General features: G+C 32.8%; 3 protein-coding genes across 3 annotated transcripts; 2 read left to right on the forward strand and 1 right to left on the reverse strand.

Moving 5' to 3' along the window:
- The first annotated feature begins 6,471 nt into the window (after nucleotides 1–6,471).
- LOC100775755 (protein SCAR2) lies at nucleotides 6,472–13,445 on the forward strand. The gene is made up of 9 exons (XM_003534618.5): nucleotides 6,472–6,812; nucleotides 8,285–8,448; nucleotides 8,556–8,679; nucleotides 8,787–8,916; nucleotides 9,058–9,119; nucleotides 9,213–12,411; nucleotides 12,500–12,586; nucleotides 12,676–12,783; nucleotides 12,896–13,445. The coding sequence occupies exons 1-9, from the start codon at nucleotides 6,658–6,660 to the stop codon at nucleotides 12,947–12,949; spliced, it is 4,083 nt and encodes a 1,360-aa protein (XP_003534666.2). The 5' UTR covers nucleotides 6,472–6,657; the 3' UTR covers nucleotides 12,950–13,445.
- Nucleotides 13,446–14,306: 861 nt separating this feature from the next.
- LOC100527576 (Sel1 repeat-containing protein) lies at nucleotides 14,307–17,939 on the forward strand. Its single transcript, NM_001251207.2, has 5 exons — nucleotides 14,307–14,459; nucleotides 14,611–14,837; nucleotides 16,127–16,196; nucleotides 16,287–16,370; nucleotides 17,702–17,939. The coding sequence occupies exons 2-4, from the start codon at nucleotides 14,652–14,654 to the stop codon at nucleotides 16,331–16,333; spliced, it is 303 nt and encodes a 100-aa protein (NP_001238136.1). The 5' UTR covers nucleotides 14,307–14,459; nucleotides 14,611–14,651; the 3' UTR covers nucleotides 16,334–16,370; nucleotides 17,702–17,939.
- Nucleotides 17,940–19,815: 1,876 nt separating this feature from the next.
- LOC100776301 (putative GDP-L-fucose synthase 2-like) lies at nucleotides 19,816–21,997 on the reverse strand. The gene is made up of 3 exons (NM_001255390.3): nucleotides 21,799–21,997; nucleotides 21,521–21,600; nucleotides 19,816–21,016 (listed from the first exon to the last, which is right to left on the reverse strand). Exons 2-3 carry the CDS (start codon nucleotides 21,540–21,542, stop codon nucleotides 20,058–20,060), a joined length of 981 nt encoding a protein of 326 aa, NP_001242319.2. The 5' UTR covers nucleotides 21,543–21,600; nucleotides 21,799–21,997; the 3' UTR covers nucleotides 19,816–20,057.
- Between the last annotated feature and the right edge of the window lie 3,017 nt (nucleotides 21,998–25,014).

Genomic DNA, 25,014 nt, shown 5'->3' on the forward strand with positions numbered 1-25,014 from the left:
TGATACTTCCAATGATGCTTTATATAGAAGTTGGTCATCTCGATTGTTATCTCCTCCACGATTGACCAGCTCTTGGATGTCTATACCTAATTCTAGACCTTGGGTACTTCAAGTTGAATCGTTTAAGGTTGTTGGATCTTGTTCATATGAGCTACAACTCCCGTATGTAAGATACTTCCATTGCATCTTCATCTTTATCATATGGAGTTTATTCATGATGTTATTTTTTATATTTCTTTATCATATAGGGTGTGATGGTAGTGAGGGTGGTGTTTGTGTGTGATGGTTGTTGGATGGTTGGGTGAAGGTGGGGGTGCATTGGTTGACAGCTAGGGTTGTGAAAGTGAGGGAAGGGGTGCTGACTATTACACAAAGGATAATTTTGTCCTTTAATTATTATAGTAGGTGCAGGAAGTAATTCCCTTGTATCCTACCCAGCCTATGGTGATCGAGGTCCCCCAATTAGTCAAGAGAGGTCCATTGTGTTAATTAGGTTCGTTCAGCTTTGACCAGAAAGGAGAGAGAAAGATAGTAGTACTTTACATTCATCTATCTTTAACTTTTTGAGCAAGGATATATATTCTGCTATTCTCTTATATTTTATATTTCCATTTTTATTTATAGCAACAGCCATTTTTAGACCGTGCATTAATATATAATTTCATATATATTGGAGCCACTAAATTCAAATATATATTTGTTCAACACCTTTTAGAGAGGAATTTCAGTTCTATATCTGCAGTCTAACGTTTAAGTCAGTGTTCATAAGAGGAGTATGATTATATAAAAGTTTAAGAGACAATACCTAAGGCACATATGATTTATTTATATTATTTCTATTTGGGCTATATATTGTAGTGTTTCATATGTGATGAGACGTAAAACATGCCTCCAAAGATGAATCTAGTTATAAAATTTTGTAGTTTTCTCATTTGGGCTAATTATTAGAAGTAATTTTGTCTTTTTTAAGAAGGTAATGAAGAGTGAATACAAAGAAAGCATTGAGTGTAGTTAGTGAAGTGACTAAGATAAACTAAGCTTTTAGCTAATATTTACTTTAAATATCAAACTCATTAACTTGTACTTGTTTTCTTGCTTCCAAATTTAAACCAACTCAATTTTCAATCTGTTTTTGGCTTTTGGCTTTTTACTTCGACTATGGCTGATCATGACCTTCTAGAAGCTCATTCCTATCTATGAATATTGATTTATCCTTTTTTTTTTTTCTTGCTAGTTGATAAAACTACTGTTTTACTGTTCTGAATATTTAATCTCTCTCTTCCACACTTCTTCTATTAGTATTATCCTCAATCAAAGAGAAAGATAGTCAAGAACTCTCTGTTTCAAAAGATAAAGGATGCGTATAGTTTAGCATTATAAACAGTTAATATATTTAAGAATGATATTTTAGAAGTGAGTTTAAAAGAACTGATTTTGTTTAGATAGTAGAGTATAATTATTTTTTGAACTGTAATATAAATATATTTTATGAGTCTCACCTATAAAACCAATTCTTACCAACTTAAGGTGTAACATTTTATGATTTTAGAGTTGAAAAACTTAGATTATATATCAAGTGAAGGTAATATAAGTAGTGTGTGTAACACACATAACAAGAGTAGTTCATTTGGTGGGGTCCAAAAAGGCCAATTCAGTCTTAGGCAGGTGAAAACACCACATTGAAGGTCACCAACCGGAGATTTGTGTGACACAAAAGGGAAAGAGAGCAGTTGCTGTATAACCGAACTCCACTAATAAACTAGCTATTAGGCTATGTATGAGTCAATGAAGAAACTAACCAAAAGCATAGAGTTAGCTTAACAATAAGAAAAGGTGCCAACGGAATTCCCCCACCATATATACATACATTAATCAACCGACATTTTGATGTGCCTATGCAGTGTCTAGACTGTTTGTTGAAGGTGATCTTCATTCTTAAAATTGAAAAAAGTTCCTCAATTGCTTCCCCCCACTTCCGAAAGCAATTCCCAAAGCTTTCAAGCAAAGTTTACATCATTGTATGCAAGTTTATATATATACAATGTTATATTTTTCACTTCCTATAAAAAAAAAATAAGAAAAGATTGAAGAAGAAAAGTTTAATTTTATATGCCAAACATAAAGATTTTTAAACTATCAATTAATTAGACAACACCCTAAATATAATTTTTTAAAAATAATTAATATAAAAGTTCAGAAATCTATCATACATAGCAATCTAATATATGAGAATTAAATCTAAAATCCGTGTAAAAAATCTTTACAATTGTATGTTTGAGTGTGATCGATTAAAAGTCTTTACTGGACTGCCACGTTAGTTCTTTGGTACCAACAATGAGATCATTATTTTGATTGAGCAAAGCATGCAATTAAGATGAGTGGGTGGTCCTATATCTTCTTGATTCTGTTGCGCTTAATGTTAGTATATGATTAAAACTGGCCCTCTCGATCCCGTGATTGAGGCTTCTCCTAACATATTATTAAAGACCGAGTAACTTGCAATGGAAGGCTCTGTATAATGGGAAATTAATGGATCAAGTCATATTAAGTATCAAATTTATTAACATGAAAAGTGCATGTACGTAGAAGATGAAAAGGGAAGAGTTCCACAGTCCACTCATGTGTTGGAAAGCGCTTCTCAAATTCAATTTCACATGTACCTAACAACTGAACCTTTTGTTCTTATCTTTGTGATTTTCGAAAGTTTAATCATAATTACTTAATACATACAGAGAAAGAATCAAAGTCTTTAAAGGGTAAGCAAATATTTTCCAAGAAAATGCAAGGAAATAAACTTCTTCGATCGATATATGGTCTGTTCAGTGATAGCTTAAGGATTTTTTTTTATCAAATTAGGTGATTTTATAAAATTATATTACCAAACTATGTAGTTTAAAAACTATCATTAAAAAATAAGTAATTTTGACTTTTAGTATTAATCATAATTATAACTGATTTAAAAATATAATTTTCTAAATTAATTATAATTATAACCGAGATAAAAAAAGTGACTTTTTGTTACTAATGTAAAAAATTACTTCTCTAGATCATTTATAATTACAACCATTATCAAAAATTGAAATCACTCATTTCTTGTTAATTCTTTTAAACTAGACTAGCTAGTTTAGTAAATAATTTTACCAAATCGCTTATTTGTAAAAAAATACATAAAAATCGAAAACTTCATATCCAAAACGCATCATTATAAATTGTAGTCAGACAGTATCATATGATTTTTATTTTTTATTAAGATAAATATATGTAAAGTAAATTTCAATATCATCTTCACTTTAACGAAGGAAAGGGGTAGCGTAAATGTTTATTTGAAGAGAAAATGTTTACTTGCACTTGACAATTAATAAACAGTTTTTAAGCAATGACTAAAGGATCAGGTTTTAGATTTGTTTTGAAGTAAATACTGTTAAATATTCATTGTGATTTTGCGATACTCATTGATCAACTTTATACTTAAAATATTGACATGAATCCATAAGTTTACCTTTTTTTTTTAATATCAATCCATAAGTTTACTTAAACTTTAATTCTTAAGATCAAAGAACCTAAGCACGTACTAATACCTGAGAAAAATTAATAAAGGAACTTTTCTTTAAGATAAAAGATTTTGAGATAAATGATATATTAATTTCTAACAAGGTTTATTAGTTCAACTTTCAGTTCAATGTTTAAAGAACAAATCAAACCAAATATCAAGAACGATCAAACTATATCTAACATTAAACATAGAAGAAGAACATTAATATATATATATATATATATATATATATATATATATATATATATATATATATATATATATGAAATCAGATTAAAAATTATAAAAAATACATATAAGAATCAACTTAGTTATATCTAATCCAACCCAACAAAGGTGACTTTAACTCTTCATAGACATGTGTAGAACAAAAAATGAGTAAGAAATGAAAAAGATGGATGATGGAGCCATAGGACTCTAAATTATTAAAAAAATTATTTACCAATTAACAATACTTATAAAGTGAAACAATTTTTTTAACTAATGATGGATGATGGAGCCATAGGAAGCACTATAAAGAATGATAAATTTAAATGCAGATAAATGACTAAACTAATGTTCACATATATTTTATAAATCTGGTTAATTTCACTATCCAATCTTCTGACATTGTTTATTTTTCATAATTATTTTCTCATTGAGAGAAAGAGAGAGTAATACGTACTAGTATCATTGTTAATTTCTAATTAATATTATGAGGGAAAAGAAAGAGATAGAGAGTAGTAATAAATAACACGTTGAATATAAAAAAGCACGAAAAGTGATTTCCATAATTGCATGCGGGGTATGTCCCATTGGCATCCAAGACCGTTTGGGTCCACACGGGCGCCGATTTTCTTTTGTCTGATCAAACGCCGTTTTCAAAAGGTCTTCCTTAACAAACGCTCTTTCTCTGTAATCATAATTATTTGGAATTTCTGAAGGTATTACCTGCATTGTAAATTATAACTATTATCTTTACTTTCCTTTTTAATTACTGGATCGTGTATCAAGGATTCAGATGCAAAATAAGTTAGATTAGTAAGAATTTATGGTCTTATTATAGTATTATGTTTAGGCCCTGTTAGATTATTTAATTAAGAAAGTTAGACTCAAGTTATTAATTTGACATAAATTAGTCCTAATAAATTTATTTTTTATGTAATATCACTAAGGTCAAATTAGATCTTAAAACTAGGTCTTATTATTTACGTACTATTTGTTGTCCATGAAAATAGTAGTAAGATTTTTTCATGTTACAAGTGTAGTTATGTTTTAATTAATACATTCATGAAACAATTATATTTTTTATTTTTTATATAATTAAATAGGTTAACAAAGTGAAAAGGAAATTCTTAATTAATGAATGAACTGAAATTAGATGAAAGGATTGATTGATAAAGGATGCAATTTAGGGAAAGTTTAATAGTTCATGGTAATAAAGCAGTTAATTTTATTTATATGATAAAATATCACCACTTATAAAATAAAAACATAAATATGTTGTTTTTTCAAAAATTTAAAAGTCTCATAATTGAAAACGACTCTGCTTAATAAAAGAACTAGAAATATTATTCAAATTTATTTTACTAATTGTAAATTGGTATTTTTTTAAAAGTTCTACATAAAAAAAAATATACGTACGACCTTTTGTAATTTTTTGTTTTTTAAAGGCAAAACAGTGTTTGCTTGTCTCAACAACAAACAAAACAAATAGAAGTTGGGAACATGACAAAGTAGACAAGATGATGCTTGTAATAATAAATTAGGGTCACAATCAGCTATACCCCAAGTTCCAACATTGTCTCCTTTTGCTTAAAAGAGTCTTCGGTTTGATGTGGAAAGTGGAATATCTATCATACTATTTTTTTTTAAAATTTAGATACTTTATTTATTCGTATCGTTCCAAAATTTTGTTCAATAATGTAGTAATATTCAACTTTAGTTTAGATAATTTTTTCTGTAAATATTTATAAAAAATACATGAATATAAATTTATGTGTATATATATATATATCTTATTTTTAAGAAGTTAGATAATTTTTTATTATCAATATTAAGTATATAAGTTAATTTTAATTTAAAAGAGAAAGTCAATATTTTATAGAGAAATTTATGAAAACAAATCCATACAGTATTTGTTAACATTTGATTAATTGTTGTTTATGCAATTATAGGTATGATTTTGCTTTGAAATGAATATTGGTAGTGGCAGTAGTCCTACTTGGCATAAAAAAAGAAGGGTCGCAGGTGTGTGTACAGGAATTGATGTCGGATTTGAACAGTAAGTCAAGATTAGACTTTGGTAATCTCAAACTACCTGTTCACTAATTACATCTCTCTCCTTCTTTCACTAATTAATAATAAAAAGTTTATTATAATCACAATAAAATACATCGACAATACAGTATTTCTTAACAAAAAATAACTTTAATCATTTTTAAATTCTTTAATCTATATTTTTATAACACTAAGTAAGATTTGTCTTTATTATATTATTATATTATAAGCTTATATATGATAACAAAAATATATATATTATAAGCTTATAGGAGTAACTGAATCCAAAAGTAACGTCATCCAACACCACCTACCGCATCATAAGCGCCACAATGCGCGCCCTTCAAAGGATTAAAAAAAGGTAATAGCATAGCACCATGACCCTCTCAGTATTTAATTCATTTTAAAATATGAGTTTATAAAAGTTTACATTATTTAACCAATAAAAAATTATTTTAGGTACATTTTAAAACTAATTATCATGAAAATAAATAATATAATCATTAAATTCAGCTATATATATTAAAATCTAAAATATCTACCAAGTGAGTAAATACTAAAGTCAAGTCTTAACTAGTATTTTTAACCGATAAATATCTCTCTCTCCTACACACAGAAACAGTACCTGTCTTCACGTCTCTAACTAACACTCACTCCACCCCATATATTAAATTAGTCATTCATTTTCTCTTTCCTAAAGACAACAAAAAATAATTAAAAAACAAAACTCTCTCTCGCTCTCTTTCTCTCTTCCATTCCCACGTTGAAACTGCCGGAAAACACAGCGTCGCCGGAGCGAAGATCGGAAAACGCAACCGGACCACATAATTAGGGTTTCTCGAAGAATGCCACTCTGCAGGCACCACATTCGGAGCGCGCACGCTCTGGCGGATCCGGAGCTGCGCCGCACCGCCGATAGCGACGACTCCGAAGTGCTCCTAGAAGCCGTCGCAATGTCCGGACTCGTCGGCTTTCTCCGCCAGCTCGGCGACCTCGCTCAGTCAGTTCGCATTCTCTCTCTCTCTAACTTCTCTCTCTAAAACCGCTTCCGTCGTCGTTGCGGTGGTTACGCAATTCGAGCTGCGCTCGTGGTTTGCTTGATCGCGATTAGTTTAACAGTGTGTTGCTGGGTTTGATGAAATAAAAAAAGTTCTCGTTTAATGCAGTGTTTAAAGTTTAATTCTTGTTCAGTTTAAAGTTCATGGAGTTTGTTAATGGAGCGTGAGTTGATTCAGCTAGTGTTTTTTTTTTTTTTTTTTTTTTGCATTTCCTTTTCTCTTTTGTCTGTGTTTGGAGCTTTTTAGTTCGTTCGGTGGATGGAGTTGGTGGCTGATAAGAGCTTCTTCTTCTTCTCTTCTTTTTTTTAACTTTTTTGTAATGTTTTGTGATCGTTGTTTATTTTTGTTTCCGTTTTGATTATAATTATTGCCTTTTATTTGTGTTTTTTCCTTGATTTTTCATTAGCTTTTGGTTCTTTTTCTTTGTATGTAGCTACTTTTTGGGAGGATGAAAAGGGGAGAGAAAAGGCGATTGGTGCATAGATTGGTTTAAATTCTGGGTTGAAAATGAGAAGATGTTGTATGGCTTTGTATCTATGTATGGGTGTTTGATTGAACGATGTGTGGATTACAACTCTTTGATTGATGTTTTCGATTTAAAGAATCGATGTATTTGGCTTAAATATGATTTAACTGTTGATAAAGTATGCTTTATGATGTTTTTGGGTATTTGCAGATTTTTAACTTTTGAAATCACTGAAGGAGAAAATGCAATTTAAGTACCTTATCTTTAAGCTGATTAGAATTAGAATTATAGATTTTTTGATTTTGAGTGAGTGTTAAGGATTCAAGGGATCCACTATCTGCAACCTCTTCATCAACCACCTGAACTGAGCCCATGTGGCGTAAGGCTTGGTTGATTGTGTTTTTCTTTTAAATACTATTCTGACAAATAGTTTTTAAGAACAGTTTGTTTGGTAAGTATCAATTTGAATGCAGTTTTAGAGATGAAAAATAAAAATAAAATTGCTTGGTAAATTTATTTTGAGAATGTGTTTTGGAACAGGATTAAAAACAGAATTAATTGTTTCCTTGTTTCTAGAATTAAAAAAGCCAAAGTGAAAACAGCCTGTAGCTGTTTGTGTTTTTCAGTCTTGAAATCAATTTAACTGGAAATAGTTTTGAAAATTAGCTTTTAAAAGGAAGCTACTCATTTTTTATTTTAAAAAAAACTGTTGAAACAGTTTAAACAGGACCTTAATCTTGTGAGTTTAATTCAAATGCTTCTGGTATGAAAATTTATGTATCTCACAAGTTGCAGTAATAGTGACATTCTTTTCCTTGCAATTCATTTTTAGAAAATTAGTTCCATTCTATAGAGTGCCCATCATCAATAGTTGACACTTTAAATTATAATTTTTACAGCCACTATCGTCTGTAATTTTTCTGCATTTAACTGTATCATTTTGTTTAGGTTTGCTGCTGAGATGTTCCATGACTTACATGAAGAAGTACTGGCTACTACCGCAAGAGGCCACAGTCTTATGTCTCGTGTTCAACAGCTTGAGGCTGAAGTTCCAGCACTAGAGAAAGTTTTTTTGTCACAAACTCATCATTCATCATTTTTTACAAATGGAGGTTAAATTAATCAGTACAGAGTCTTTTTGTTTATTGTTTGCTGAAATTTGTCATTGACAAGCGATAGCGTTCCCTTGACAACTTTTAACAAACTTCTTGCATTGTAGGGATTGAATGGCATCCTAATCTTCGGTCTGAACAGAATCTTGTTACACGTGGAGACTTACCTCGATTTATAATGGATTCATATGAAGAATGCCGTGGTCCTCCAAGATTGTTCCTTTTGGACAAGTATGGTGACTTTATTCATAAAACATAAATTTTAGAACAAATAAAAGATTTATTACTATGTTATGTTATTGATATTCGAAACTTTTTTTTTCTTTTGGCTCTGAAAGGTTTGATGTGGCGGGGGCTGGGGCATGTCTGAAGCGTTATACTGATCCGTCATTCTTTATAGTGGAGTCTGCTTCCTCTGGAAAAGCAACAGTAGAAGTTCAAAGGGAAAAGAAAATCCGTAAAGTTAAGGTACTAAAGCACTGATTCTATCATTTAATATTACAATTTTCAGGAAAATTGTTTTTTTATGGCACATGAAGCAATTTTATGCAATGGAAAATTGAATGCCTGCAATTTTGAATGTATAATATGTATATATTTTTTATCCAGCAAAAGAAAGGAACACGACTGCGGAATGGTGAAACCCCTGAAGTTGTATCGTCACATGCAAAGTAAGCTCCACTAATTTTATTGAGGTGCATTAATTATTCTTCTGGTTTTAGAAATGCAACAATTTGTGACTCAATTCATTTCTATTATTGCAGACTGCATCAGCTACTTCTTCAGGAGCGCATTGAGAATGCTTGTGGGGATCCTGCTCGTCTTGTGAAGTTGAAAAGGAAACAATTGAATGGATCTGCAGTTGAAGCAAAAACTGGGAAAAGTTACATGGAGAAAATTCTGGAAATCCCCTCGCCTGATTATAAAATGGTTTGTGAAACTTCAATCATTCCACAGCCTGGGAAGTTGGTGTCAGATGATACTAGTGAAAGTGGGATTAAAATACTTGAAATCAGTAGCATTACTCCTATGAATAGGTCTTTGGGAAATGAAAACACATGGTCGTCACCAAATGAGCAGGAACTAGAAGTGAATTCATACTCAGAAAGGGATCGGGACACAGATGGATATATTGTGGAGGTGAGTGAACAAATCTCTGGTGGTGTAACAGAGGAAATGTCTTCTGATTATCTAAAGGTACTCAATGAAGCAGGATCAGTATTTGATGAACAAAATAAAAGAGAATGCAACTTAGATAGCTACCACTCTGATGATGTGATTAGTGAGGTTGATGATTATATGGATGCATTAGCTACCATTGACTCTGAATTGGATACAGACAATGAGCGTGGATCTATGAAAGACTCATTAAATATTGAAAATTTAACTGATTCAAATGGCAAAGGTGAACCTCAACTGCGAGCTCGATTTTCAGATTCTCAATCATTTGGGGACTCCTTGACTTCTGAAGAAATTATTTCATTGGAGCAAGATAGAAATGGAGAGCATAATGAAGTGCAAGGTCAGATGTCAGATTCTCTGTCAACAGGGACTTCCTGGGCATCCGATGATAATAGTCCATTCAGAAGAGATATAAGTGAAGACCATTCCCAACTACAAGCACAGTTTTCAGATTTTCAATCTATCAGAAACTCCACATCAAGGATTAAAGATATGTCATCCAACCAGCTTCTCCCTACTTTTGAGTCGCAAAGGACTTACTGTCATGAGTTTGTTGTGCATGATGATGCACATGTTCAGGGTGAAGTGATTTCTGATTCTAGACCAGTCTCTTCTGGTTCATGTCTGATGGATTCTGGACATTCAATGTTTTCTAGTGATCTTGGAGCTGCCTCAGCAATGTCCCTATCTGCAGGGAGTCAATCACATGAAACACCCTCTGGCCCTGTTGAGCTTCATTTAAGAATAGAAGATGATGAAGAAAAGATGTGTCTCGTTGAATCTATAGTGGCCAGATCTGATGCTCTCTACCCAATAAGAGATGATGCTTTACCAGTGGTTTCTTTTGATAACAATTATTTGAACTTGGATGTTTGTGATCCCCATGTCCATTCCAATGATCTGTTACAAACTTCTAATGAATTAAACTTAGCTCATGAAGGTGAATCTGGTGATCATTCTGGGATCAAAGTTTTGCAGGCAGAATCTCTTAATGAATGCTCTTCTGAAATATTGGTTAGTGGAGATGTTAGTTTACAAGGGGAGGATCCCATTTTCCCATCTATGGAAGTAGACCTGAATCCAGATACTAAGCTGCTGCTTGATGTCCAAGATTTAAAATCTGAGGATGATATTATAGCTACCCAGCTTAACTCAGAAGATCTGTTTCCTGTTGCAGAGACTACAACGAAGAGCAGCATTACAGAGGAGCTATGCTTTGATTTTATAAATGTAAACAAACCAGATTTAGCAGAAGTTGAAGTTTTGCCTCCTGACCAGCAAATGAATTTTGAAGAGGTGCCAAGCATATTGCCTGGTAATGAAATAAGCGGGTCCACCTGCAGTTTGGATCTAGTTGAAGATGATGGTCATATTATTAAACATCCATCTTCAAATATCATATCTTCTCCAATGAGTAATCATACAAAGTTGGAAGAAACTCTTTCTATTTTTGCAGATCCTTGTGAGAAAGAGATGATAGTCAATGAGGCAGGAAGTAGAGAATCTTTGACAGAATTAGCAGCACAGAAGGTAGAGGATCAACCTGAAATTACTTCTACTGATGTACAGTTGAACATGAACAGATCAGGTCCATGTGATCCTTCGGATTTTGGAATGTGGAATAATACGCAGCATTCATCTCTTAAGGAGAAAATCCAGTATAGCTCTTCTATCAATGACCTGAAAACAGTGCCTGTATGTTCTGAGCTAGACTCTCAAATATTATCTGGCCAGGGAATTAATCCAACAAAGCATGTAATGGATCCACTTAAACCTCTTATTCCTGAGTTCTTACCCAAGGCATCTAAAAACAATCTTGAGGAGATGCCACCTATGCCCCCTCTGCCTCCAATGCAATGGAGAACAGGCAAGGTTCAACATGCTTCCCTTTTTACACAGAGAGAAGACATAGAAGTAAACCTAGCCTCACTCCAACCAATACAGCCAAATAAACTTGACGATATTTCTCAATTTGGTTTACCCACTTCTGAAAAAGAGACCTTGCCATATCAGAATCTATTTTTGCCTGTCATGGCTGTGGAAAGTAATATGCATCAATATTCTTCTGGGTTTTCAGTGGGAATGTCAGAGCAGCCTGTTGCTATTCCTTTTCAACTTCCTGTAATGGTAAATGAAGCAAATGGTCAATATAATTTCCTAGTTCCCGAACATAGCCAAATCCAGAACCCTTTCTTATCATTACAGGACAGGCCTCCACTTGGATATGCTGTTGCTTTGGAGGGAGAAAAGGTATTAAATCCAAGCCCATGCCCACCATCGCTACCTGCTGAATGTGTTGTTTCTAGGGCTGATCCGATTCTTCAACAAGAAAAATCAACTCAATCTCCAAGTGAATTAACAGAAGTTACCGGCTTAGAAGTTACAAAGGATAGACCTGAAGAATTGCATTTAGTTCTACCTGCAGAATGTCCAGTTTCTGGAGATGATCCCATTTCTCCTAAAGAGAAACCAACACAATCTCCTAGTCAGTTAATAGAAGAGACTAGTTTAGAAGTAAAACCTCTTGAGCAGTCTTCCATTAATCTGGAAAGGGAACAAGAAGATCCTTCAACCTCACCCATGTCACCTCCTAATCTAGAAATTGAGGAGACCAATCACAGCCTGCTACCTTCAGATGGAGAAATGGTGTTTCCATTGGTTACATCTTCTCAAACACGTGAGCGTGATAATACTGAGATGCCAAATGGAAAACCAAAGAATAAGCGTCGTCTTCCCCAGGATCCTGTAATTGATCCTGTTGCTGCCCTTGACAAAAGCAGGGTAACAACAGTTTTCTTCTTCTCTAATAATGTACTCTTTATGTGGTCTTGAAATTCTTGCATGACACACTGCCTTTGAACCACTGCAGCTGAGGAAGGTCACCGAACGTGTTATGCCCCCCAGAGCACCAAAGGAAGATGAAAGAGAATCACTGTTAGAAATGATAAGATCGAAGGTTAAAGCTCACAACTCTTTCCTTATACCCTTTTGTTTCTTGTATTTAAAAGATTAAAAAACATATATATATATACATTTTTTTGTCAGTCCTTCAACTTGAGGCCTGCTGCAGTTCAACGACCACCCAGCATTCAGGGTCCAAAAACGAACTTGAGGGTCGCGGCCATCCTGGAAAAAGCAAATGCAATCCGTCAGGTCTATCCCTCACTCTCTGTTTATTGTAACAAGCTTGTGCTCCTCAACCCCTTCCCTCTTCCAGCACCAGCTAAGTACCAGCCAACTAAACTATTCTTCATTATTGAATTAGGCATTCGCTGGAAGCGATGAAGATGATGATGCAGATAGTTGGAGTGATTCTTGATCTGACTATGGAATGAAAAGTACCGGAACGAGTCATTCTTCCCTGTAACGAATAGGAAAACTACGTGATAGTCATACAAAAGATTCTTTGTCCTACACTATGTTCATAGAATATGATAATACTCTAGACAGCATACGTTCTTTCCCTAGACCTCCCAATTCACACATAGATGCATGAACATTGGAGCAGGCATACAGCGTAGCATCAATTCGGAGGTGAAACTCACTTCAGTTAGACTCAGGTTCAGTATCAAACAAGACCAACAAACAACCTATCAACAATTTTTTTTTTCTCTTCATATAAGAACGTGTATATTTGTGTTGTGGTTGTCGAGTTTTTCAGTTATCAATTTTGTAATCAGCTGATGTAGTAGTTATTTCATAATTGCCTCATATCATGTAGCTCATCTGTTTGTGTCCAATACAATAGTATATATATACCCTCGTGTGTAAAATACTTTGAATGTACAGTATCCGGCTTTATTTTTTAATCAAAATAATATTAAATTGAAAATAATTTATTAAAATTAAAATTATATGGTTGTATCGCCGTATATTAAATATAATTACATTAAAACTATGGAAGGTAATTAATTATATTTTCAATTGAACAAATCTTGTTTTAAAAAATATTGTGATTTTTCTTTCAATTCATTAATTACAATAATCAACATTTCAGGTTAAAATCAAATACTTATCAACACTAAAATGTGTTTCAATTTAGATTAATATTCTCTAATTAAAGTAATTACTAAATTAAAATATTTAAAAATCCTTGTATAAATTGTATATCAAATATCATTGATGTGAGTAATTTAATTATAAATCTAATTAAATCAAATCAATTCACTGTTGTTAAATTAAAATTTTAATCAATGACTCTTTTTTTTATCGTGATTAACGGCTTTACTTATAGAATATAAAGATAGATATTTAAAATTTGAATAATATTTTTTTAAAAGAATAAATAAGATTAAATTAAAAAAAGTATACTGATATATACATTAATTTATTTATTAATTTCTATCTTTAATTATGAATTTTAAAAAATTGAATAATAAATCATTTTATCACGAAAATGTACGTGAATTGTATAATAAAATTATTATAGTAGAAGCTAGTTAGTCTCCATTGAATATAACTAGATATAAAATTAGTTATTTTATATTAAACATGATTAGATGACGTATAAAATTATAATTTTAAAAAATTAGAAAATCAAATATTATAATTAAAATTAAAAAAAACTAAAATTATAAATTTAAAAAACTAAAAAACAAAATTACAATTTAGCCTTTATATTATCCGTATAACTTATTTTCTTAAATTATATATTTGTTGATTTTATGCTAAAAAAAATATAATAACAAGTAACAAGAACGTTCTTGGAGAAAAAAACAGCTATGAACGGCGCCTGATAGCTGTTTCTCTCTTTCTGTCTTTGCTAACTACAAAACCCCTTCTTAATTCTTCTTTCGCCATCTTTACATAGCATTGTCAAAAGCACAAAGGTACCAACTTTACATTCCGTATTGCAATTCTCTCTCTCTTCGTGTTCCAGTTCAATCTGAAACATGCCCTTGATTTTGTATTTTCAAAAGAAATATGAAAAAATCACCCCTTTTCACGAAACCCCTTTTGTGTTTTATTTTTTTGTCGCAGATACGAAGGAAGAAAAAAGCCCCAGTTTGTGGAATTGAGACATGGAGAGCAGCAGTGGGATTGAGAGCACGGGGGGGCGTGCGCCACTGTCAGGGGTGGTGGCAGATTGTGTGAAGCGGTGGTTCAAAGACACTCTGAAGGAGGCTAAGGCAGGTGATGTTAACATGCAGGTCTTGGTTGGTCAGATGTACTATCATGGCTATGGTGTTCCCAGAGATGCTCAGAAGGTCTGTTGCTTTTTCTTTCTTTCTTTTTTTTAATCGGAAAATGTTTGTTATTAGTATTGTTAGTTTTTGTTTGCAGGGGATTTGAACTCTGCGACCTCCCCCATCCCTTCTGCCTTCACCACTAGACCAACCTTATATCTCCATTTTTTTTTGTTAGTTTTGGGTTTTGTTTGTTGTTGTTTCCTTGGATTCAGTCTACTTCATTGAAACTCTCATTGATTTGGTGTGGTTTGTTTGTGGACAAAACTTATATACAGTTGTCAGGGGTTTGATTCCTGACCATGTGATTGGAGAAGACTCTGTTGGGAGAAACAAAATCCACTTATGTTTCGTAGAGGAGTTAGTTTCTGACTATCTGTTGGGGATATCCTTGGTACACAAAAAAAACTTATATGCAGTTTCTTAGGTGCTTTTGATGTTGTACTTCAATTAATTGGAGTTTTACTTCGGTAACCTATGTTGATTTTTTAATGCTACTCTTTATTATGCAGATTATCAAAGTGAAACTCTAATTTTGATGGGAGAAAAACACCAAAATGTACCTAAGAAACTGCATAAGTTTTGTCCTTTGTTTGTTGGGTGTTGAATTTGGGGTTTATAGTGCTTCGAGAAGTCAACGTAACTAGACCAAAGAAAGAGGAATTAGCTTTTGAAAAGAAAAAGAAAAGGCAACTTAGGTGCAGTTCTTTTAAGTGATTTTGGTGATTTCTGATCAAAATTGGAATTTTACTTCGGTATTCAGCATTGTCCTTAAAAGTCAAGCATTTGTTGTTTCAGTTACTGATGTGAAATTTAAATTTTACTTGGAGAACAACACTAAAAGCACGTAAGGAACTTCATCTAAATATTATTGTAAAAAGATGAAGTAAGCATTTGAGTTCTTTCTATGGTCCTAATGCATGTATTATGTATATTCTGACATACAAACATTTATCATGCTTATATCCCTATCTACATGTGTCTAGAGTAGCAATATAAGATGTTCTATTAAGTGTAGATGTAATGGCTTGAGAAGTCTTTTTAGCTTGCTATTATGAGGTCAGGTTTTCTTCTTTTAAAAATGTCAAAACTCAATCATTGTGTTTTCAGATTTGTTGTTTTAATGTGTAGTACACAGAAGTGGTTGCAGAAATGGATTTAAAGAGTTTGTATTGTGAAATGTGGATTATGGACCATTAATTGAATATAAAGAGCTATGGTGTAATTTTGAATGATGTGTGGAATGTAGATGTATGCGTCTGTCTTTTTCTTTTGTTTCCAAGGCTGATGTTATTGGTTGGGGAATGAAGGGAAGAATTTGGCTGACTAAAGCGTCGAGGGTTAGGTCTTCAGTTTGGAGAGTTGGTGGTAAACGTCCAGGTAAATCCCCCCTTGTTGCTAGCAGAATATCATCTTTGTTTTCCTTTGTAATTTAGTGTGACTATTTTCATTTTGGTGCATTTTCGTTAGGTTATAATGCAAGCGACTCTGAGTCTGACGAAGAAGAAGATTCTTAAACAGACTAAATTTGATTTCATGTCCAAAATTTGAAAGGTGAGTTTATCTTGATCCCTGAACCCTTTCTTTGTGTTGCTAGTGATTTTACTCTTTTTATCTAATAGAAAAACTTGAGGCTTGTGCTCATGTGCCTTATTTCTTCCTATTTAGATTGTTGTGTGTTTTGTATCAAGTAATTCAAATTTATTTCTGACTTGGGAGTGTTATTACCTATTTTCTTATTAGTTGTATCTGTGTCATCTTTGAGAATGATGGGTTTTTCACATTAGTTCAATTGTGATTCCAGTTCCACAGTATTTCTTCGGCAACATCTGATTGATGATGGGTTTTATGTTCCGAGATCCAGAAATATGTTTTGCATGATTAGGCATGTGATGTGACTTCTCTACATGAGTATATTAAGAGTTTATGCCTAGTCTACCTGGGAGAGGGGTTTCAGAAATTATAAGTATTTTGTTTGTATGATGATTACTTTCTCTTGGACTTGAAAGGTTAACATGGATTACGTGTCCTCTTTTTATTTTGTATGTTGTTCCCCCTATCTACAGTGTTGTGCTTGTAAAATGAGATGTAATTAATTTCATTAAAAAAAATGAGACATGGTAAAGAGTACAGACTGCTAACTTGCCAAGATGCTAAGCTTATCCTCTATTGCTTTGTATATAATTTGACTGTTGTCTACATTCTTGGGAGAATAAGCTTTCAATATGCGGTTTAAAAGATATAGATGACGTTACAATGCAATTAATCTGGTGATTGAGTTGGTTATGGCTCTTTCTTTTTAACCTTCTTGAAGTTTGATAGTGTTACTGAGAAAGTCTGCTGAAAGTTTTAAGTTAGATTATTAGCAAGGGCAGGGATGGGGGAGCATATAGATTTTGGGGTCAACATACTCAATTCGATCTTTATTTGCACAAAGTGAGAGGACAGCGTTGAAGAACAATATTGCATCTTTGTCCTTCAATGTTGATAAATATGAAGTCATGGCCAGTTTACCATGTTTAAATAGACTATAATTTGCTGTGGTGAAATCTGTGCAGTGTGAAACAACAAAGCAACAGTGTAGATAAAATCAATTTTTTTAAGCCTCCACATAGCATCAAATGAACAAAATATGTAAAGAATTTGGAAATGCAATATACTGATATTAAAGTACAATGGAAATTAATGTGGTAGGATAACTGGCCTGAGCCATTGTTCCAGAAGACATCATTTTGAACAATATATGTTTCCTGAATTGAGCTAATGGATTTTTTTGGAAGGGTTAACTTTGCATTGTAGTGCTTCACATTATAACAGACCATTCTTGATTGACATATTAAACTGTCATTCTTTGTATATTGATCTTGAGCTCCTTTGTTTTGTAGGTAGGTGTGGCATCCTGCTTCTTCATAGCCACCACATATGTTCTTGTGACTTCCGGTTATCATTTTGCTTCCTGATCTGTGTATGATATGCTACATCATTTTTCTGAATCAAGGAAAAAGAAAAGGAAATATTATTACTTTTTGTGAAAATTGTTGCTTGTTAATTGAGGGGCATTTTCCCTTTCCTTGACACATCACCATATCATGCAAATAGAATAGGAACGTATATAAGTTAATACTTTCTAAATCCGAAATGAAGATTCAGGCTTCCAAATGATGCTTACCCAAGTTTTCGATATTTATTTGTTTGGTTTCGTGGCATGCTACATTCTATGCTACCTTCCAAATGACTGTTACCACCCAAGACTAATATATAAATAAATAAAAGATTGCCAAGTGGCTGTATTTCATGTGCCATTGTTGCACTACTCAAATAGTATGAGCTAGGGGAACAATGGGCAGGATTTGATCCTTACAATCTTAAATATACCACCCAATCCCTCTACCGGGTTGGAATTGAAAGAAAATTGAATTACTGGGTTGAGTTTTTTTTTTTTTTGGGGGTACATTTGTGGCATTGAAGTTTGAATATATACTATCTCATTCCATACTAAAACTCTTAACCACTTAATTATTAGCAAGAGTTAACTTGGTTTTAAAACTTAATGTTTTGACCGAGTTGCGTTTAGTAGAAATGTTATTCCCTCTGTTCGTTTTTTTTTTTTCAAAACTATTGATGTTTTACAAATTTATGTTTTAAAAATTATACAACTTTTTTTCAACTATAGTCTCTAGACTCCGAATATTGATATTGCGTGGAAGCATGGCTTTAGAAGTTTTACAGCTGAATCTGATTCTCAGGTTGTGATTAATTTCTTTACCAAGTCATGTCCTGGTTCTCATTCTTGCTTTGGTTTGGTGAATCGGATTTTGAGATTTTGCTGGATTGAAGGAAATTTAGAGAGGTTTCATACACTGCGAGAAGCCAATTAGGTTGTAGATCTTCTTGCAAACTTTGTTCAATCTTTGGAAGGTGGTTAGAGAATTTTTTATTTTGTTCCTTATTTTATTTTTCATGTCGTGTTGGCATATGCTTCTTCAACTGTTGCTTTTGGGGCTTTAGCTCCACTTATCTAAAAAATAAGACTCCAAATGTTGATGACTGATTCCAATTAGTATAGAAATATATTAATTAATATTTCTTAATGGGTCGCACTAACTTTAAACATCTATAGTTTAGGAGGGGAGGAAGTAGCTTCTCACAACATGATAAACTAAAATTTGAATCTTTGTTTAAAGATGTGCTTACATTTAATGTTTGTGTTTCAGACAAGGTTGTCTTTAAAAGGAAGATACTGTATATGTGAAAAACAAAAGAAAAATCTCGTGTTTTGTTAATCACTTGTAAGTTCAAATAATCAAATCTTAAGTGGTCAGTTTTTAACTCAACTAGTTTTAAATAAAATCCAATAATTATTTAGGTTTAACCAAATCAACTTTTGTGGACCAAACCGTTCCTCATTTCTCATGGTTGCTTTTTCGTTAAAAAAAATAAAATAAAATTAGCGACCCAAGTATAAAATGAAACCGGTTCAAGAAAAACAGAGTCCATTCTACACTGCCGATAAATCTTTGATGATAGAAGGGTACATTACATATTTTGAACATTTCACAAGGCACAAATACCGTCTGCTACAGGAATATGGCAAATCCACCACACCTAACAGGAATGAGCGTCTAAATGTTGGAAAAAAAGTTATTCCCAATAATCATTTACCAAGTTGTGGCCATGTTCTTATCTTTAAGAAACAAGACGACATAACTATACAGTTGAAGCTGCAAATAATTATTATGTAGGAACTTAAAGGAGGACAAAACATGCTCATCCACGAGAAAGCATTCAAGTTATAATCCACAGTAGATTTTGACAAAGGAATCTTATTGGAATGAAAATTATTCAACAAACACTTCAGAAGCCTTGAAGGAGCACCACCATTTGTGTCGAATAGTCATCACGCAATAATTATAACACTTATTTGATAACCAACTTTGAATAACTTGGATTGTGTGCAAGAGGTAGAGCCTAACTAAACTACTAATAGAAATACATATTTGAAACAAAGGCAATATGATTGTGAAATAACAACTCTCTGTTCATAGTTTTTAACAACGGTTCTTAATCTCATGATCTCTAGAAAACACGGAAAAAAAAACTGAAATTTTCATTGCACATAATTGGTACAGAAAAATTGGTCAAGTACTGTTCTCTGGATAATTTTTTTTTTAACAAAAAATTCTTCGTTGTGAAATAACAAGTACTTATAGAATTTGACACCACATATTCTGTTTAACCGAATCATAGATTGACGTTCTCCAAGTACCATTTGTAGGTATCAGCAAGCCCATCCTTGAGTGAGACTTTTGGTGTCCAACCCAGACTTGCAAGTTTGGAGCTATCCATCAGCTTCCTTGGAGTCCCATCTGGCTTCGTAGAATCCCAAACAAGATCACCCTCAAATCCCACCACTTCCTTCATCAACTCGGCCAATTCCTTAATAGTAACCTCCTTTCCACTCCCTACATTCAAATGCTCAAGTCCGCTATACTTTTCCATCATGAAGACAACTGCATCTGCCAAATCGTCGACGTGCAAGAATTCCCTCAATGGACTTCCTGTGCCCCACACCACCACCTCCTTGGCACCATTGACCTTTGCCTCATGAAACCTCCTCATGAGAGCAGGTAACACATGTGAATTCTCGGGGTGAAAATTGTCGTATGGTCCATATAAGTTGGTGGGCATTCCAGAAATTGCATCCCACTTATGCTGAATTCTGTAAGCCTGGCACATTTTGATCCCAGCAATCTTGGCAATGGCATACCATTCATTGGTGGGCTCTAACGGTCCAGTAAGCAAAGCATCTTCCGGAATCGGTTGGGGTGCATATTTGGGGTAAATACAAGAGGAACCCAAAAACAATAGTTTCTTAGCACCGTTGCGATAAGCAGAATCAATGACATTGGTCTGGATTTGGAGGTTGATGGCAATGAAATCGGCAGGGTAGGTGTTGTTGGCATGGATGCCACCAACTTTGGCTGCAGCTACAATGACAAATTCAGGTTTTTCAGAGGCAAAGAAGGCTTCAACATCAGATTGTCGAGTGAGATCAAGCTCGGCATGGGAGTGCAAGACCAGATTAGTGAACCCAAGTTGAGTGAGCTTGCGAACTATGGCCGAGCCAACAAGACCTCGGTGGCCAGCGACAAACACCTTAGCAGATTTGTAAGCTAAAAATGAATTTGATGACAATGCTACTGAAAATACACCGGAAGAAAAAAAAAAAGTCAGGAACACATTTAAAATCAAAGAATTACTAAAAATTTTGACTAATTCCTTTTGAAATTTGAATTTAATAAGAATGCCCTTACACTGTCATCTAATCATAGATTATCATGTATAGTAAGTAGGTTAACTTTATTGATAATTATTTTAAAAGTCATATCTAGGATGATTTCTGACTAGTTACCAGTAAAAGAATCTTTACGCTGCATGAAAACTAATCTCATTTTTTTTTTGCTAGAATGAGTCGGCAAGAATGATATTAATACTTAGACCAACATAACTATTCTAACAATCACCCTTTAATCGATCAAACTCTAGTTGAATTCAAAGTTCTAACAAAAGTTTCAGGATATGTAGCACTACTCATCTAAGAATTAAGACATTCAATTCAAGTAGGGATTCATTTCAAGGGGTTTCAATTATTAATTCTCTATGCAATCAAACAGAGAGAAGACATGAATGAAGAGAAGAAAAACCGTTGTTGTCTTGGCTTCCCATGCTTGTGTGTGCTGGCTGTTTTACACAACAGTTAAGCTATTCCAACTTCAAATCAAACCTGAAACGAATCAACAACATTAACAAAAAAAAAAAAGCAACTCATTTAACAGAGGAACATAAAGCTCAACAACATCTACACATGTAACACCCCACCATCCAAATCAATGAACGACACAATTATTAAAGTCTCAAATCTGAAACCCACTTCCAAAACGACGAAACAAAACGAGGGGAGCAACAAAAATCGAATTTTTACCTCGAATTTGAAGCGAAATAAAAACCTTTTATTGAGAGGCTTAAACTAATAGTGGAGCGGTGATACCTAAGAATCCGACCCAGATTGAGTTGGATTCCGACGACGGCAAGCTCAGATCTGAGAGATTAAGGCGAGATCAAATCAGAATCTCCTTCTCTCACTCACTCACTCACTCTATGCTGCTATAATTCATTTCGTTTTTCACCATCTATATATATAACAGCAACATTATCTTTTGCAATATTATTATTACTACTATTTATTTATTTTTATTATATTCAACCGTCGTTTTTTTTTCAACCAATCCATTTTAAATATAAATGATATACTAAATATTTATTATATTTAATATATAAGTATATTTTAATAAATATATTTAATAAGATATTTGTCTACAAGGTATAATGTTAGAGTATTTATAACAAGAGTTGCTTAATGAGTTATTTAAAAAAAAAAATTGTGTCACAAGAAATTTTAAATTACTTAAAATTGGGGAGCATTACACATAAAATAACTATTAAACAACTTACTATAAAGTTTAAGGTAGAGAGACACAAATGAAAGAAAAAAAAATTGAATATTATTTTAGATAATGTTCAAAATGAGTAAATCAATTTTTACATGAATAGATCGAGTCTTATATAACTATACTTGTAACTAACTAAACTAATTTATAACTAACTAAACTAATAACTAATTTGTAACTAATTAAACTAATCTATATCTCTAATATTCTTTCCAACTTGGAAAAAATAATATATTTACATCAAAGGAAATGAAAATAAAGTCTAAAAAATATATGTAATCAAGCCGGAAATACATGGGTCAAAACTTTAGTTTCTAGAAATCTTTGACCAATTTTGGTTTTCTCAATCTTCTTCCAAGAATCTAAAGCAAACATCAAAGCTTAATCATCACGCGAAATCAACAACAAAGTCATTTAGCAGAAGCTCAAATCATCAATCCAGGAAATTATCAAAGTTTAACCACCAAGCAAAAATTATATCTCAAAGTTTAACCACTTGACAGAAACAACAAGGCTGAACCATCAAGAGCATAAGCTAAAATCAATGCTTAACCACTCAAGATAGAAGCAAAACAATAATTCAGTGCTTAACCATCCATGGCAAAAACTTAAACAATGTTTAATCACCATGGACAGAAGCTTACATCAACAAAATAGAAATATCACAAAATCTATCTTCAATGATAATTTTTCACAAACACTTTGTAAATCAACAACAACCAAGGCTTAACCATCCATGACAGAAGCTAAAAGAATACTTAACCACCATGAAAAGAAGCTTAAAATCATCAAATCAAGCCTAAAAGGCTGAAAACAATAAGCCAAAATCTTCAAAAGCATTTAATGAAACACCTTGTAGGCAAAAACTGGGTAGTGTTAGACATGGAGAAACTTACTCTGGCTATGCAAATTATTGGTTTTACAATAAGGTTATCATCCTCGTTGTTATGGATTCAATCTCTTCAACCAGGTTTCCCAACTCGTTTTCGTTCGAATTTGTAGGGATGTGGCCAAAGCAATTGATGTGCTGAATTTCACTTTGCTAAATGGAACTCATGATGCCGCAAAAGCAATTGATGTGCTGAATTTCACTTTGCTAAATGGAAAAATCATTAGAATAATGTGCTCAGAAGAGTGGCGCAACTAATGTTTTCATAAAGAATTTGGACAAGGTGATTGATCACAAGGCTTTGTACGATACATTTTTTACTTTTGGGAATATTCTATCTTGCACGATTGCGACAAATGCTTTTGCCCAGTCTAAAGGCCATGGTTTTGTACAATTTATGAGTGAAGAATTTGTAGGATTCAATGACTAAGACTGAGTTGAAGAGAATTATTTTGGAGAATATGGAGCTATTACTAGTGTTGTAGTGACAAGAGAAATCATAAATCTGATATTGAAGTTTCACTTTGACGAAGAAGGAAAAGATAAGTGCAGCAAAGAAAAAAGAAAAAATTAAAATGAATTCATTATTCCGATATCATGATAAAGTTCAAGGTAAAAAGATAAAAATGAGAGAAAAGAAAAATTTGAATATTACTTTAAATAATGTTCAAAATGAGTAAATTAATTTTTACATAAATATATTGAGCTTTATATAACTATATTTGTAACTAACTAAACTAATAACTAATTTGTAATTAACTAAACTAATTTATATCTCTAATAACTTACCAATAAAAATATTTATGAAAGAGAAAAGTAGTTAAGTTACTTTGAGTTAAGGTGATATAAATTGAGTTGCTGAATATCATTGAAAATATTCTTAGTACACTAAATTAAAATTATATAATTATGAATTTTAGGGGATACATCGTTGTGCGTTTTTCATGTCAAATGCCAAAATTAAAATGGAGAATTGTTTGTACCAACATGCATTAAATAGTCGTGCCTAGGGTACAATGTAAACATAGCAACTTCCATAAACTTTCGTGCGTCCTGGAGCACCGACAATGGTTGTGAGATTTACAAATTACAAGTGATTGCATGTCGTGACAACCAAGTTAGCTTCCTCCTCACTTGAGTATTATCTCCAACGCTTTTCTTATGATGGGTTGTCTTTTCTTTTTTGTTTGTTTGTTAATGTGGGTTGTTTAGCTTAATCAACATTCCTTAACATATTTCTTTTTTCTTTTTGAGCAATTGACTCCGTTTTCTTTTAACAAGTACTTTTGTTTATACTTGCAACATTGCTAGATCAATTTTTAACAATAAATGTTTTTGGGTCTAGAATCAATAGAGAAAGAGGAGGGGAAATTAATGTTCTTATTCAAAATGAAGTCCAAAATCGGTGGTCACAATTTATTAACAAGTTTGGGAAAGAGAGAAATAACGAGAGCGAGTTAACAGAGAGAAATAGACCAAAAATTAATTTTAACAAGTACGACCCATTTAAGCAACTAATCATTTGGAAGCAAAAATAGTAAAAATTCTTATGTGTAATATATGTAGGATTCATCACCCATAAAGGAGTTAATAGCAAAATGAGGAACACTACTGTAAAAACAGACCTCCGAATTTAAAGAAAAACCAGACTGGGCAAAAGAGTTTGCCAATTTATTTTTTTCCCTAAGAATATGCACGATGAGGCACTACTGGAATTTGGCTTTAACATTTGCAATCTCAGAGAGAAAAATTAGGCTGAGTTTTTTTAGGATTAATTATATAATTGATGTGTTAATTATAA

The sequence above is a fragment of the Glycine max genome, chromosome 9, assembly GCF_000004515.6.
Source record: "Glycine max cultivar Williams 82 chromosome 9, Glycine_max_v4.0, whole genome shotgun sequence".
NCBI lineage: Eukaryota > Viridiplantae > Streptophyta > Magnoliopsida > Fabales > Fabaceae > Glycine > Glycine max.